The sequence below is a fragment of the Saccharomycodes ludwigii genome, chromosome VII (assembly GCF_020623625.1).
Source record: "Saccharomycodes ludwigii strain NBRC 1722 chromosome VII, whole genome shotgun sequence".
NCBI classification, from domain to species: domain Eukaryota; kingdom Fungi; phylum Ascomycota; class Saccharomycetes; order Saccharomycodales; family Saccharomycodaceae; genus Saccharomycodes; species Saccharomycodes ludwigii.
In genome coordinates, this window is record NC_060206.1 from 432,404 (window position 1) to 447,635 (window position 15,232).

The following is a 15,232-nucleotide window of genomic DNA, read 5'->3' on the forward strand; positions in this document are numbered from 1 at the left end:
ACAAGATATAAATATATTTATAAAAACAGTTAACCTTAAAAAGTCATAAAATTTAACATAACCATCATTTTATTGTTTTCTAAGGTGAAAAAAAAAAAAAGAAAAACAAACAAAAAAAAACGGTTAATGGATGCTTCAAAAGTTAAACTCAATAATAGATTGACTATAGGAGAAAACACATGCACAATACGGTTCATAGGTAGAATACCACAGTGGCCTCATGATGTTGCAATTGGTGTTGAATGGGACAATATAGAAAGAGGAAAAAATGATGGTAGTTTAGATGGGATTCAATATTTTCAAACAAGAAGAAGACAAAAATCTGGTTCCTTTTTTAAAAAAGAAAAACTGTTAAAAGAATTAGAAAATTCAACAAAAGTCAACAACAGCAAGACACTTTCAGATCATCTATCACTAATCATCCAAGAAGAAAACCTGAAAGAAGTAGAAAAAAGTGACAACTCTAAGCATGATCTGAACGGGATTATATCTTTTGGACTCAAAAATGTAGAATTTTTAGGATTTGATACTACACCAAAGGAAACAAGCCATAGATTCACTAGGACCATCTTAGATTTATCTGGTAAAAATATATCACAAACTGGTGACTTGGATTCAGCCGAAGTTAAAGGATATTTCCAAAAAGTTGAATATTTAGACTTGTCGGATAATTTTTTATTTAATTTTCAAGATGTTATAAAGATTATTGATATAATGCCTAACTTACAAGTACTAAAACTAGACGGCAATAAATTTAAGGTTAGTAGCATTGCTGGAGTCCATAATATTATAGTGTTGAAAAAACTATCTCTCGCTGGCTGCACCAATTCAGAAGATTTTATAAAATTTGTTGTATCCATCACTAAAATATTTAGGTGCGATAGTTATGATTTTTCCAATAACGCTTTGGACAACACTTGTATGGACAACCAAGACAATCTCACAATAAATATAAACTGTAAGGTATTAGATTTATCATATAACAAGTTTACTAAATTTCCCCTTTTAAATTTGGATTCATCATCGATAGTTGAGGAATGGTTACTACATGACAATAAAATTGAACAAGTAGATAATAGTGCTACATTTTCAGCCATTAGAAATATAAAAAGCTTGGATTTGAGGTATAATAAAATTACAGATTGGCAATTTATAGATAAGTTAAGGAACTTTATACCAAATTTAAAGAAATTAAGAATAGTAAATAATCCTATTGTTTTTAAATATGAAGAAATGTTTCCTATATTAGTCCCTAGGTTACCACCAAGTTTGATAGAATTGGATGGCTCTGCTATAAGTTCAATGGAACGTGCTGACTTAGAATTACATTTTGTGAACAGCGTGAAAAAAGGTGAAATTTTGTATGCCAAAGAAACTGAACATTGGAATTATTTATGTGAGAAACATAAGGTTACAACTTCCATCCTTCCAATGGTAGTTACAACCGATTCATTTTTATCCCAAATGGGACTGATTAAGTTGAGGATAATGCCATTTAATTTTGATATATACATCTTAGATACATGTACAGTTAGATATTTGAAAACTGTCATTAGAACTCAGCTAAAAAGGAAAACAACTCACTATAATATTCCATACTCGATAATAAAGATAAAGGATATAAAATATGCTGTTGTGCATGATACATTGGAAACATTTATAAATGAATTTAGTCCCTTGTCATATTACAATTTGCAAGATGGAGATATAATTCATGTGATTTTAGGTTAAGAAACTTCATAATTTGTGTATATTTACTTTTAAAGGGGAAGTGGAGAGGGAAGAGGAAAAAAAAAAATGTATATAATTGCTGGTGTATCTTTTATACATATATCTATATAAAATCATTTTTAGTCAATTGACAGGTTCCATAAACAATCACCTAAATGATGGATCATTTCTACGCCATGCCCCTTATTAATAGATTTGATATCCTCAGTAGACATTAACAATTTACCAATTGCCAAAGCGTTTTCTTTATTTTCCGCATTAATTATTACAGTGGTATCTTTATCCAATTCATCATCTTTCTTCTCAGGCAATTTACCACCAGCAGAAGTTAAACCTGGACACATGATATTTGCACCACTTAGCACAAATTTAATAGCACCTCTATCGACTTGAACAGTGGGGAAAGCTTCTGGAAATTTGTGAACTAGTCTTAAACTTGGGATTAATTCATCAAACTTTTGGAAAAATAAAATTTCTCCATTGACTCTATATAGTTGGATTTTATCCTCACACTTAATTAGCTCAAATAAACATTTTTTAGGGATTAACTCATCAATTACTTCTTCTAACTTGGGATATTGACTTACTAGTTTTGATTTCATTGCTCTTTGTACAGAAGATTTAACGTTAGAACGTGAATGAACGTCCTCTTTAGACAATTTTTTAAACATAGCGTGTTTTCTTTTACTATTTCTCTTTCCTTCTTTTTTTTTTTTTTTTGTTCTGAAAAGCTTTTGAAAAGCAATAAAAGCAAGCAATGAAGAAGAAGACCTGAATATAACTAATAATTTTGAGCCTAAACAAAATAAAATTTTTAAAGACTTGAAAAAAAAAAAAAAAAGAAACTGAAAAAAAAAAAAAATTTAAAAAAAAAAGACGTATATATAATTATAATTTAGCATTTTACACGACCGTAAATAATAAAACAACCCGCCAAAATACACTAGTATATATATATATATATATATTACTAACTAGTTCTTCTTTTCTAATTTAACAATTTCGGCTTCAATGGCATCCAAACGTTCTATTAAAGTTGGGTGGTTATAATGGTAGCTAGGATACAATGGATCAACATGCATACTACTTAAATTAGCAACTTGTAAAGTGATCAAGGCTTGGCTTAGTTCTTTACCATAGCCTAACTTAGTAGCAAAAGCATCAGCCTCATACTCGTTATGTCTAATAAATAAATTCATAATAAATTGGACAAGACAATCCATAGGTTTCAATAATTCGCCAAAGATAGAAAACCCAATTAAATAAGGGAATTTATTATTCAAAAACACTTTTTTCCCAACTGATTTTTGACCAGTTGCTGATTCAATGTTGAAACCAAAGCTCTTGTATAGTGATTTGTTCTGATAAACCGCAGAAAATAGAGGGAAAATAACTGATATATGGAATTGACCAACAAGCAACAATTGTATAATATGATTTTTTTTCCAATGCCCAATTTCATGACCTAGAACGGCAACAACTTCATCAACACTGGATTGTTCGATCAATGTATCAAATATAACAATTCTTTGTTTGAAAAATGGCAAACCGGTAAAATAAGCGTTTGAGTGACTAGATCTTTTGCTGCCATCAACGACAAAAATTTTATCCAATGGAAATTTCAATTTACGTGCCAAATCTTCAATCTTGGTTTTCAATTCACCGTCTTCTAATGGCGTGAATTTATTAAACAAGGGCAAAATCACAGTGGGAACCAATAAAATCATTAAAACTTGTAAAATGGCGATAAACCCCATAATGTAATAAATAAAATTGTCGGTGAATTTATCGAATATCTTACCAACAGCGTACAAAATCGGGGACATTAGAACAACTTGTAAAACATTGCTTTTAACTAAGTCGGTCACCCATAACTTGGTGGTCAATTTATTAAAGCCAAATGCTTCTTCCAAAACAAAATGGCTATAATAATCAAATGGTAAATTCAATAAAGAAAAGGCAAAAGTACTTAGATTAAAATAAAAAACACTTTGAGTGACAATGCCTAAACCAGAAACAGAAATAGCAGGACGGAAATAAGAGATTAATTTGGTGCCAATTTTGCCGGACAAATTCCAAATGTATGGTTGTAGATCATATTTCAAAACAACAATGTTTAAAATTAAGCTAAACAAGTTATCAACACACCCGAACTTAGATTTGGCAATACCATATTCGTCAGACTTGGCAAATTTTTCTTCATCAATTTTGCCCTTTAAAATTGGTGGGATTTTTTTGGTTTTATCTTCTGTCGTTGTTGTTGTTGATAATGGTGATGATATTTATTGGAATTGATATTATTCCATAAATAATCGAAACTTTGGCAAAAAAGAAGTGGCAAATGATTTTTATTTATTTATTAACTCATTTATTCATTTATTTATTCATTTATTTATTCATTCATTCATTCATTCATTCATTTATTCATTCATTCATTTATTCACTCATTCACCCATTTATATAACATATATTTTTTTTTTCATACTTTTTTTTCCCGATTCAGATTAAAAATATAACTCAGACTATCCACCAGTCCGTAGTTCTGCCACTCGGACCAAACCATAAATAAAAAAATTATTTGATAAAAAGTTGTATTTATTAACAATTTCCAAGATTTAAATGCTTCTTTTTTTTTTTTTTTTTTTTTTAATTCATTTTTCCAACTGGAAAAAAGAAGATATTATTATTATTATTATTCAAATATAATAAAATAAAATAAAATAAAAAAAAAAAAAAAAAACTGCTGTATACAATTCATTATCAAATCATGAAATGGCATACAAAAGTTATAGTAATATTCCAAAAATTCCCTACATAATCTGTAAAAAGTTGCCTCATTGTTATGAATAACAAAAGAAACGAAAGACTATGAGGAGTAAATAAAAGCTAATTTTTTAAAAAAAAATTTTAATAATCTGGTTACTATTTTTTCTTTTTAAATCAGCAAAATAACACAATCTCGGACGAATCCTCACTGATATGCGTATTTCCCTTGCATAAGGACGTGGTTTTTATACATTTTTATTTTAAATAAGCAAAAGTCAGACAAAGAAGAAAGAAAGAAAGAAAGAAAGAGAGAAATAAATAAATAGTAAAAGAAAAGTTGAAGATCGACGTAAAACAAATAAAAAATATATTCGAAAAAAATTTACAAAAGAAGAAGAAATGTAAAAAAAAAAAGAAACTGAAAAAAAATTTACAAGAAGAAAATAAAAAAAAAAAATTACAAGAAAATAAAAAAAAAAAAAAAAAAAAATATTACCTCATAAACACCCATACCTATCATCCATGGTGTACAGATGTTTACTTATGCCGACTACTAACAAAAAACAACACTACGGAAAACCGGATATTCCCATAATCGGCTTACAGTTTTTGTGTTTTTAACGCGTTATTTATTTATTTTTCTTTTTTTTTTCCATGTAAAAATTTTAAAAGTTACACGTTAACAAAACAATTGTAGTCAATATGAAAAACAAATATAATACAAGCTAATCTGGTATATTCTGTTGTAAAGACTAACACATACACTAATAATACTACATAAACAATTAAACAGATAAATAAGGAAAACATATATATATATAAACCACCTATGTACATTGAAAAATACAAGCAATGTCGAATGAAATAATTAATAGCGACGATTTCAACGATTTGAGCGATGGTGATTTGGACTATTTAATTACTTCCACAGCAGATACCAATAAGAACAATAATGCCATTGTCCCTAAAAATACCACTATCACCACTAAGGTCGACAATAATACACCTAAAACCAGCTCTTTAACAACTTTTAACAACAGACCAGCTAATTGTAGATCCCACACAGAATACCAAAGTAATCATTATAATAATTTATCAACAGCATCGTCATCAACAACATCAGGAGCTGCTGTTGATTCACTTACCTCCATCAACAATAAATATATTGATTCAGATGATTCAGATGATCTAGATGATTATATAATAGACAAATCAACGCAACCTATTATAGCTGGATCTGCACATAATACTACAACAACACCAAAAAAATATAAATACAACAGTACCGGATTGGATGATACCATAAATAATACAAACACTGATAATAAAATACCTTACAACGAGAACAAAAATAATACCAGCAAAACCACTGATAAACTCCCCGCTACCAATACTGCTTCCACATTTACAAAGTATGTAGAAATAAATTTGGATCAACAAAGGATAGATCGTAGTTTAGCTGCACCAACACATCACCAATTGGCCTATGATGAATTGCCCATATATATCTATCCAACAAATTTCCCCATACGTGATTACCAAGTAGATATAGTCCAGAAATCCTTGTTTCAAAACGTGTTAGCCACCATTCCCACCGGTACTGGGAAAACGTTTATAGCATCCACAGTAATGCTGAATTATTACAGATGGACTTCCACAAAAGATTCCAAAATTATATTTATGGCACCAACAAGACCGTTAGTGGCACAACAAATTAAAGCATGTTTAGGTATAACCGGAATCCCATACGACGACACCGCAATTTTATTGGACAAATCAAGGAAAAACAGAGAAACAATTTGGGAGACTAAAAAAGTGTTTTTCACTACTCCGCAAGTGGTGGAAAATGACTTGAAAAGAGGAGTTCTGAACCCTAAACATATTATTTTATTAGTTATCGATGAAGCCCATAGAGCTAGGGGCTCATATGCATATGTTAATGTTGTTAGTTTTATCAAACGGTTTTCCACTTCATTCAGGGTGCTAGCTTTGACTGCAACACCGGCCCAGGATTTAGAAGGTGTCCAAGAAATAGTCAATAATCTAAGCATTTCTAAAATTGAATTGCGAACAGAGAAAAGTGAAGATGTAAGCAAATATATGAAAACCAGAGATGTGGTTAAACAAATTGTTCCCTTAAACGAAGAAATGGCCGATATCATTGAAAAAATTGGCGTAGCTATATTGCCAGTATTACAAGAAGCTAACGAATGTAATTTGTACGATGATACCGATCCATCAAGAATAAATTCTTTTGTAGCGTTAAATAAGTCGCAAAAGGTGATTGCCAATCCTACTTTACCCGAGGGTTTGAAATGGAAATATTATTTCATACTACAGTTACTTTCGCACGTTGGACAAATGTTAAAAAGATTGAAAATTTACGGGATAAGAGTTTTTTATAACTATTTCCAAGACAAATTAATTGAATTTAAAACAAAATATGATTTGGGCAAGTCTACTAATAAAACAGCGGCTTCATTTTATTATAACCCGATCTTGACACAATTGAAAAAAGATGTTGAAAGGTTATTATTGACAAGGAAATACGATTTTTTAGGTCATGATAAATTACAACATGTTAAAGATGAACTAACGGATTTTTTCCATAACAATACTAGTGGGAATGATGACCGTAGAGTGATTATTTTCACTGAGCTAAGAGAATCAGCTTTAGAAATTGTGAAAATTATAGATTCGATGAATGACGAAAAAATCAGATCACATATTTTTATTGGCCAAAGTAAAGGGAAAGAAGGATTTGATGATGTAAAATTTACTTTAAAGCATAAGAAAAAGGGGAAAAAATTAAAAGACAGATTGGAATATGAAAAGGAAAAAGTTGATTATTTGCAATCAAAAAAAGATGAGCAAAAACAAGCAAAGGAACTAAGAAGTTCAAGTAGAACCTGTTCTTCAGAAGAGGCTCAACTTAGCGGGATGAACCAAAAACAACAAAAACAGGTTATCAACGATTTTAAGAAGGGTATTTACAATGTAATTGTATGTACTTCTATCGGCGAAGAAGGTTTAGATATTGGAGAGGTTGATCTAATCATTTGCTATGATTCGACCAGCAGTCCAATTAAGAACATCCAGAGAATGGGTAGAACAGGTCGTAAAAGAGATGGTAAAATTCTATTATTATTAAGTTCAAATGAAAACAAAAAGTTCGAACAATCTATGAGCAGTTATTATGCTTTACAAGACTTAATCGCCTCTGGGGATCGTATTGAATATCAAAAAAGTGACCGAATAATACCTAATGCTTATAACCCGCAATGCCAATATGAATTTATAGATATAAATGAAACTAATGATGAAGTAAACCATTTAGAAACAATGGATGAGGTTATTAAGTTTGCCACGCAAGCGATGTTGGGTAAGATCAAACCGCTGAAAAGCACAACTGTTCAAAAAAATAATAAGAGGAAAAATATTGACGCAGGTAATACGAAAAAAAGGCAAAAACAATTTTTTATGCCAGACAATGTGGAAACTGGGATTATATCTGCTATTAAAATGGTTGAGAAAAAAAACTGTTCAAACATTAATCTAGATGTTAAATCCAATGGCAGTGGTATTCGTAGGTGTGAGATTAGCAGCGAGGAAGAAGAGGAAGAAGAGGAAGAGGCAAATGAGAGAGATATAATAGAGAAATTCTTTAAAAATAATTATAAACCTAAACCTAGTAAGATGGAAATATCTATTGATTTATCGAGTGAGAGTAATATAGACCATGATAACACTGATACCTCAACCACTACAACTACAAGCAATAGCAGCCAATTGATACCGCATTCTAAAATAACAAGAGATATTAAAAACATGTTTGCCAATACTACTTGTAACAATGCTGATAACTTGACGGGTGCTAAACATGATATTATTCCAAACAAGGCTCTTGATGATCAAAGACTGATAGAGTTACTGGATGATTAAGGAACGGTTACGAGCATGGTGTATAAATATTTTTAGTTTTGGGTAAATGTAGCATATGTATCTAATGATATATGGACACTTTCCGTTTAAGTAATCTGAATTTTTTTTTTTTTTTTGGTTAATTGATCATTAACAAATTAGAAATGCAGTCTGAGACGCGATTACAAAAAGAAAAAAGAGAAAGAAAAAAGAGAAAGAAAAAACGTGACATCACGTGACTTTTTATCTTACTTTTTTTCCGATTGTGCGCGCATGGCGTTTTCTTTTTACCAGCCATAAAAAAACATTTGTTTTTTTCCTTTTTCTTTTCTTTTTCCTTTTCCTTTTCCTTCTTTTCTTTTTTCCTTCGTTTTCTTCCTTTTTTTTCCTTTTCTTCTCCCTGTTTCCTTTCAATAAACTACAATCTTCAAATTACAAAGTGCTAAACATCAAAATAAAAGTAACGTCTGTGTCACTGCTCGTATCATACCCCACTTTCTTTTTTCTTTCTACACGTCTCTGGTATTCAGTTACTTTATCTCTTCTTTTTATCTCTCTTTATTATCAAATAACAGAAAGGAAAAACAAAAAAAAAAAAACAAAACTAAATATAACAATAATCAATAAATGAGTTTCCAAGTCAACGCCACTGCCACTGCAACAGCAGCAGGTGCACCTAGAAGACATGGTCCTAATTTAAATATTGTAATTTCCTGTCCTGAATGTAAAGTTTATCCACCAAAAGTAGTTGAACGTTTCAGTGAGGGTGATATAGTTTGTGCCTTGTGTGGATTAGTCTTGAGTGATAGAATTATCGATACCCGTTCTGAATGGCGTACCTTTTCAAATGATGATCAAAATGGAGATGACCCAAGCCGTGTCGGTGAAGCCTCTAACCCCTTATTAGATGGCTCGCATCTATCCACGAGAATTGGTCCCAACACAGTTGGTGGTGACTTAAAAATGACCAGAGAATTGAACCGTGCACAGAGTAAAAGTATTGTTGACAAAAGAGACAACGAGTTGCAAGTGGCTTATGCTAAAATTACTGTTATGTGTGATGCAGCAGAATTGCCCAAGATTGTTAAAGATTGTGCAAAAGAAGCCTATAAAATTTGTTTCGAAGAAAAAATCTTGAAAGGTAAATCACAAGAAAGTATTATGGCTAGTGTCATCTTGGTTGGGTGTCGTAGGGCTAAAGTTGGTAGATCTTTTAAGGAAATTTTATCCTTGACAAACGTTAAAAAAAAGGAAATTTACAAGACTTTTAATATTATCAAAAATGTGTTAAAAGAAAAAAATGCCACCGGGTTTGCCAATATCGATACAGCAAACATTTCTTCAGGCCAAACCTCTGCAGAAACCTTTATTCCTCGTTTTTGTTCTCATTTGGGGTTATCTGTCCAGGTTGCTAATGCAGCTGAATATATTGCTTTACACTGTAAAGATATCAATGTATTGGCTGGTAAGTCTCCAATCACCATTGCTGCTGCCGCGATTTATATGTCTATTTTGTTATTTAATTTGGATCTAAGTCCAGCACAGGTTTCACGTACTTTGCAAGTTACTGAAGGTACCATCAAGACAGGATATAAAACTTTATATGAACATAAAGAAATAGTTATTGATCCAAGATTAATAGAATCCGGTAAGGTTAGAATCGAAAACTTACCTAAACCAAATGAAAGAGCTGCGAATGGCACAGCGGCAACTAATACAAACATTCCTGTAATTACACCAGCAGCTACACCGGCACCTGCTTCATTAAAAGAGGAAGTTAAAACAGGGGGAAAATAATAGGATATTTTTAATATTTTACTCTTCTCTTCAGTTAAAATATGATAGCTTGAACAGGGGGGGGGGAAGGATAATAAATTATAGAAAGGTAATTCAGGGTTATAATATTCTATTTTATTATTTCAGAAAAGAAGAGAAAAAGAGGAGCAAAAAAAAAAAAAAAAAAAAAAAAAGGAAAAAAAAAAAAAAAGATAATCTATTTTTTATTTTCATTTTTTTTAATATTCTTCTTTTTTTGTTATTGTTTGTTTCATTCTATACAATTCCTCTCTCTCCTCCCCCCTCCATTAATTGGTAATTTAGCAATCATTTTTGTGATACTTATAGTATATACAAAAGTTATACCCGTTCATATATTTATGCTTATTTTAAACAATGAAAAATATGTTCACTGCTAGTAACGTTTCTCTTGGAAATAAGAAAGTAAAAAAAATAAAAAGTGAGATAAACTAAGAATTTTATTTTATTTTTACAACATATTTGATGATAAGCTAATCTTCTACTTATTTACAATATTTCTTGTTTTTTTTTTCTTCTTCTTTTATATGTCGGTAAAAAAATCTATTTAAAATTTTTAAAGTCTGTCATAGAAAATGCTGCTTTCAAATGAGGTTTGATTTTGTTATTGTTAGTAGTATGACCTCCCTCGTGATCATTCAAATTCATCATGCTTCTACTTCTCATTTGTGTTTCAGCCCTTTCCATATCATCTCTAGAAATAGAAAACCCCCCATCGCTATTATCATTAGTATTCCCATTTATATTGTTTTCAAGATCATGTGTCGTATTGTGATTGTTTCCACGTAGTTTATGAATAATTCCACTAATACCATGTGCACGTAAATTGTTGTACTGTGAGCCGATAAAGTTTCTAACAGAAAATGGTAAACACTTATTGGTTACAATAAGGTTTGCCTTTTCTAAATAAAAAAAAAAACTCCATAATACCATAATTATCAAAAATATCCACAAGGAAATGGTGAAAAAACTTGCTCCAATACCATTAGTGCTGCTGCTGCCGCTAGTAATTTTTTGGTGCATTGAAGAGAAAACACCAGGAATAAACTTTCGTCCATAATTTACCCTTTCATTCTTACTTGGTAAAAAACCAACAACATTATTGTCGTGATCACCACTAACAATCAACCCACATGAGTATAATAAAATTTTACCCAGAGTCCAAGTTAATTCAAAGCCATCGATGTCAGAAACACTTTGAAATGGAATGTGCTCGGATTGTTGGTGTTCATCTGGAACTTTGGTATCGACATTAATACGAGGTAATTCAAACCCTTCATGCAAAATGTTTAAAATCCAATTCGCTTTGAAACAACTATCTAACAAGAAGTCTTTTGGAATTTTGTTGTAGCCTCCATTTTCACTTATTTTTTCAATTTCTTTCCAGTCACTTTCACAAAAAGCTTTAACGTGTTCACTAAAAGTTTCAAAATTATACTCACCACCCAATTGAAAAATATCATTAGCAGTATACCAATATTCAGATACGCCAACAAATTTGTCTTTATAAAAATCAATTGCTGGCGCATGAACACCATTGAATAAACACGGTTCCTCTTTGCATGGCAAGTTTTTTAATAATAGTGGGTAAATAGACTTGACACATTGTTCATAATCTCCGGAACCTACAACATCAAATTTATTTTTTTTAGAACCTTTATAATAAAATTCAGTTTTTGCATTTTTGGGTAGACAGGGATCAACTATGGTCCTTGTCTCAAAATCGTCGTGATCATAATCATTAGAGTTTTCCGGTAAAGAATTAACTAATTGAGTTAGAAATCTTTTTCTTGCTTGATTTGCACCAAACCCTAACCAGGTACTGACAAAAATGTCCCAGGTTTGAAGTTCACCATTTAAGTTTCTCAACCTAACTTGTGATATGTAATCTCGATGTCGTTCAATTTGTTCTACACTTGAAGGCGAAAAGGCAATCTGCGTGGAAGCACCCCCCATATCCATAAAGCCAAATGATTTCTTGTTTTCATTGTCAAAGTTATTAAAATTGCCTTGCAGATAATTCAAACTTAACCAACCGTAGACTCCTTCGATTTCACCATCGATGATTTGGATTTGAGAATCACAATCTTCCATTAAAAAAACATTATATTGCTTTATCTTGCTACATAGACTGTTTAAAATTTTATCACTTTTCCCCTTGGGTAGTAGTCTCATCCCTGCAGTGGCTTGAATAAAAATCGGTGTGTTGGACAATTGTGCTGAAGGAATGATAGTTTCTGCATACTTTAATAAGGGTTTGATATTTTTTTTAAAGGCATTCTTTGGTGAGTTTTCAAAACTGGATAAACCAGGTGTTATTTTATAGGTCCATTCTTTATTGAATGTTATTTTAGGAACTGATTTCCATCTATCAAGATCATTAGAATTGTCGTTATTTTCATCATTGTTTTCGTGATTATATGGCTGTATTTTTTCCCATTCATAAACAAACAGCCTAGATCCGGAAGATCCAGCATCGATGACAATACCATAGTCATACTTGGATTTACTCATTTTTATTTTTGTTAATTTTCTTTCTTTTTCTTTTTTTTTTTTTTCAAATTCCTTTTGATATTCTTTCTTTGTTTAGTTGATATCTGAGACTCATAAACAATGATGGATTGATACGGTGAATGATCGAACCCAAAAAAAAAAAAAAAAGAAAAAAAAAAAAAAGCGATATTATATATTCTTTTCTTTTGATTTGCACTGTCAAACCACGTAGAGAAATTTAAAAGGGGAATGTTATATAAAACTAATGAGCTAAAATTTAAAAAAAGGAATGAATTTAACTCTTTAATCTTGCATTCCAGCAAATCGTAACTCAACAGTTTTTTTTTCTACCTTTTCTTTTTCTTTTTCTTTTTCCCCTTTCATTCATCAATCTACCTTCCATGCATATCCTATAAACTTGTATTAGATAAGATATTAGAAGTTACAAGGATAATGAGAAAATTTTACAGAATTGGTATATTATCAACAGGTTTAACTATATTTATCATATTATACCAATTGGTCAATAAATTTGGTATCAACAATGCTGATAATTTAAGCACCTCATTAGAACAAAACCCATTATCAGAATCAGCCAAGGCAGAAAAGTGTCTCAAATATTTTGAAAATCTACATAACTTCAATAATGAATGGTCTCATGATGGCATCAGAGTGTTTCATAACTATGATAAAATTGATAACAATATCTTGAAAGATACCATGGAACATCTAAGGGTTTATTCTTATTGCTATTTCAATAATGATTTCCCCTTGTTGCTTAATCCAACTGAAGACAATACTATTGGTGATCTAGAATTTAGGCTTTTCCCCTTTTTAAACCATGATCTATTTGATAAAACCACTTTAAAAAAAAAAATCGGGTTAAAAATATATGATGTAAGGGCAAAAAAATACACTAATTTAAATACCAAGGGGATTTTTGCTGTCGACGCTTTTCAAAGGGGCAAGGAAAGTTTCTGGAGATATTGGATTAATCAAGTGAGTAGTTCCAGTGCAGATCAGTTTTCAAAAGAAAACGAGGAGGAAGGAGAAAACAGGGAAGAAAGAGAAAACAAGGAAGAAGGAGAAAACAAGGAAGAAGGAGAAAACAAGGAAGAAGGAGAAAACAAGGAAGAAAGAGAAAAAGGAGATAACAATATTTTATATACAGGTGGAAGAGGTATTGTCATGACAATCGCTCCAGATCATATCCAATTAATGTTGAAATTGATACATATGCTAGATTTTTGGGGAAATGAATTACCTATCCAAATAATTTTTAAAGATTTAACTGGAGAGTTTCACCCAAGCATGATTGATTATATGGAAGTGCTTATTAGAGACAAAACAAAACAACAGGTTTATTTCATAGATGCCTACGAATATTTAAATCCGGCATATTTAGAAGACGACATAACTTATTTTGCCAATAAGTGGTTGGCTTTGATTTTCAACACGTTTGAGGAAATAATTTTTATGGATGCAGATGTTGTTCCCTTTGTTGATCCTGTAGAGCTTTTTAATTTACAAGAGTATAAACAAACCGGTGCTGTTTTATTTAAAGATCGGAAAATGGACAACGAAAGAACTTTCAAATATTGCATTGATATGTTTGAATGGATGGAACCATCCAAAACAGAAACAAAAGAGTGGTTACATGAAAAGCTTTTTGACAAAAAAAAAAAGAAAGGACAAAAGCACAACGAAGCCAGGGAAAATTTTGAATTATATAACATATACGAAGATTTTTTCACTAAAAAGCATTTACACCATATAGATAGTGGGTTGATGATAATTAATAAAAAAAAAAAACTAAATGTTTTATTAACCTCCTTTATGTTAAACTTATCGGCAAAAGTTATTAGATGTGTGTACGGAGACAAAGAAATGTACTGGTTAGGTTCATTATTTCAGTTAGACTACAATGTATCGATTATTCCGATAGATGGAGCCGTTATAGGTAAAAGGAAATTGCTTGATGATAAGAAATCCGTGCAAGTTTGTGGTACTCAGTTAGCTCATGTATATCCTCAACAAAGTGATAGCAATCAATATAAATTATTATGGACTAATGGTGGATTGAAGAAATGCAAATTAAATAAGAAGTTAGCAGCTGAACAGGATTTTAAAGATTATCCTGATTATTTCAAAGAAAAATATAAAATTACAAACCCTGCTGAATTGTCCTTCATATACGATTCTGCACTATTTATGGACACTATTTCCATACCGGATGTTAAAGAACATCCATGGGTGCACTTAAAGGACTGTTGTGGTTATATGTATTGTTCGGTGACCACTCCAAAAAGTGATGATGAGAATGAGAATGACAATGCCAACAAAGGGTTAACTATAAAGTTGGATAATGACGATATTTTATTTTACGATAAGTTAATTTATGAATGGGATACTTTTTGAACTATTATATATATTTTTTTTTGTCTTTTTTTTTGTCTTTTTTTTTTACAGGCATTCATGAATCACGTGCATCATTATTCATTATCAA

At 30.9% G+C, this 15,232-nt stretch overlaps 7 protein-coding genes and 1 non-coding gene across 8 annotated transcripts; 4 read left to right on the top strand and 4 right to left on the bottom strand.

Annotated features, from left to right (window-relative positions):
* Positions 1-126: 126 nt before the first annotated feature.
* Positions 127-1,731, top strand: PAC2 (Pac2p; the record flags this gene model as incomplete). The annotated part of the gene is made up of 1 exon (XM_046081125.1): positions 127-1,731. The coding sequence occupies one exon, from the start codon at positions 127-129 to the stop codon at positions 1,729-1,731; it is 1,605 nt and encodes a 534-aa protein (XP_045932772.1).
* A 119-nt stretch (positions 1,732-1,850) lies between these two features.
* TMA20 (translation machinery-associated protein 20) lies at positions 1,851-2,402 on the bottom strand (the record flags this gene model as incomplete). The annotated part of the gene is made up of 1 exon (XM_046081126.1): positions 1,851-2,402. One exon carries the CDS (start codon positions 2,400-2,402, stop codon positions 1,851-1,853), a length of 552 nt encoding a protein of 183 aa, XP_045932773.1.
* A 303-nt stretch (positions 2,403-2,705) lies between these two features.
* SCDLUD_005179 (M48 family metallopeptidase) lies at positions 2,706-3,557 on the bottom strand (the record flags this gene model as incomplete). The annotated part of the gene is made up of 1 exon (XM_046081637.1): positions 2,706-3,557. The coding sequence occupies one exon, from the start codon at positions 3,555-3,557 to the stop codon at positions 2,706-2,708; it is 852 nt and encodes a 283-aa protein (XP_045932774.1).
* A 1,066-nt stretch (positions 3,558-4,623) lies between these two features.
* SCDLUD_005180 lies at positions 4,624-4,735 on the bottom strand. Its single transcript, XR_006829240.1, has one exon. It is a non-coding gene; the product is annotated as a U4 (small nuclear RNA).
* Positions 4,736-5,349: 614 nt separating this feature from the next.
* Positions 5,350-8,439, top strand: MPH1 (3'-5' DNA helicase; the record flags this gene model as incomplete). The annotated part of the gene is made up of 1 exon (XM_046081127.1): positions 5,350-8,439. The coding sequence occupies one exon, from the start codon at positions 5,350-5,352 to the stop codon at positions 8,437-8,439; it is 3,090 nt and encodes a 1,029-aa protein (XP_045932775.1).
* Positions 8,440-9,045: 606 nt separating this feature from the next.
* On the top strand, positions 9,046-10,215 carry SUA7 (transcription factor TFIIB; the record flags this gene model as incomplete). The annotated part of the gene is made up of 1 exon (XM_046081128.1): positions 9,046-10,215. One exon carries the CDS (start codon positions 9,046-9,048, stop codon positions 10,213-10,215), a length of 1,170 nt encoding a protein of 389 aa, XP_045932776.1.
* A 561-nt stretch (positions 10,216-10,776) lies between these two features.
* Positions 10,777-12,747, bottom strand: YND1 (apyrase; the record flags this gene model as incomplete). Its single annotated transcript, XM_046081129.1, has 1 exon — positions 10,777-12,747. The coding sequence occupies one exon, from the start codon at positions 12,745-12,747 to the stop codon at positions 10,777-10,779; it is 1,971 nt and encodes a 656-aa protein (XP_045932777.1).
* Positions 12,748-13,179: 432 nt separating this feature from the next.
* SCDLUD_005184 (alpha-mannosyltransferase) lies at positions 13,180-15,144 on the top strand (the record flags this gene model as incomplete). The annotated part of the gene is made up of 1 exon (XM_046081130.1): positions 13,180-15,144. One exon carries the CDS (start codon positions 13,180-13,182, stop codon positions 15,142-15,144), a length of 1,965 nt encoding a protein of 654 aa, XP_045932778.1.
* Positions 15,145-15,232: the final 88 nt, after the last annotated feature.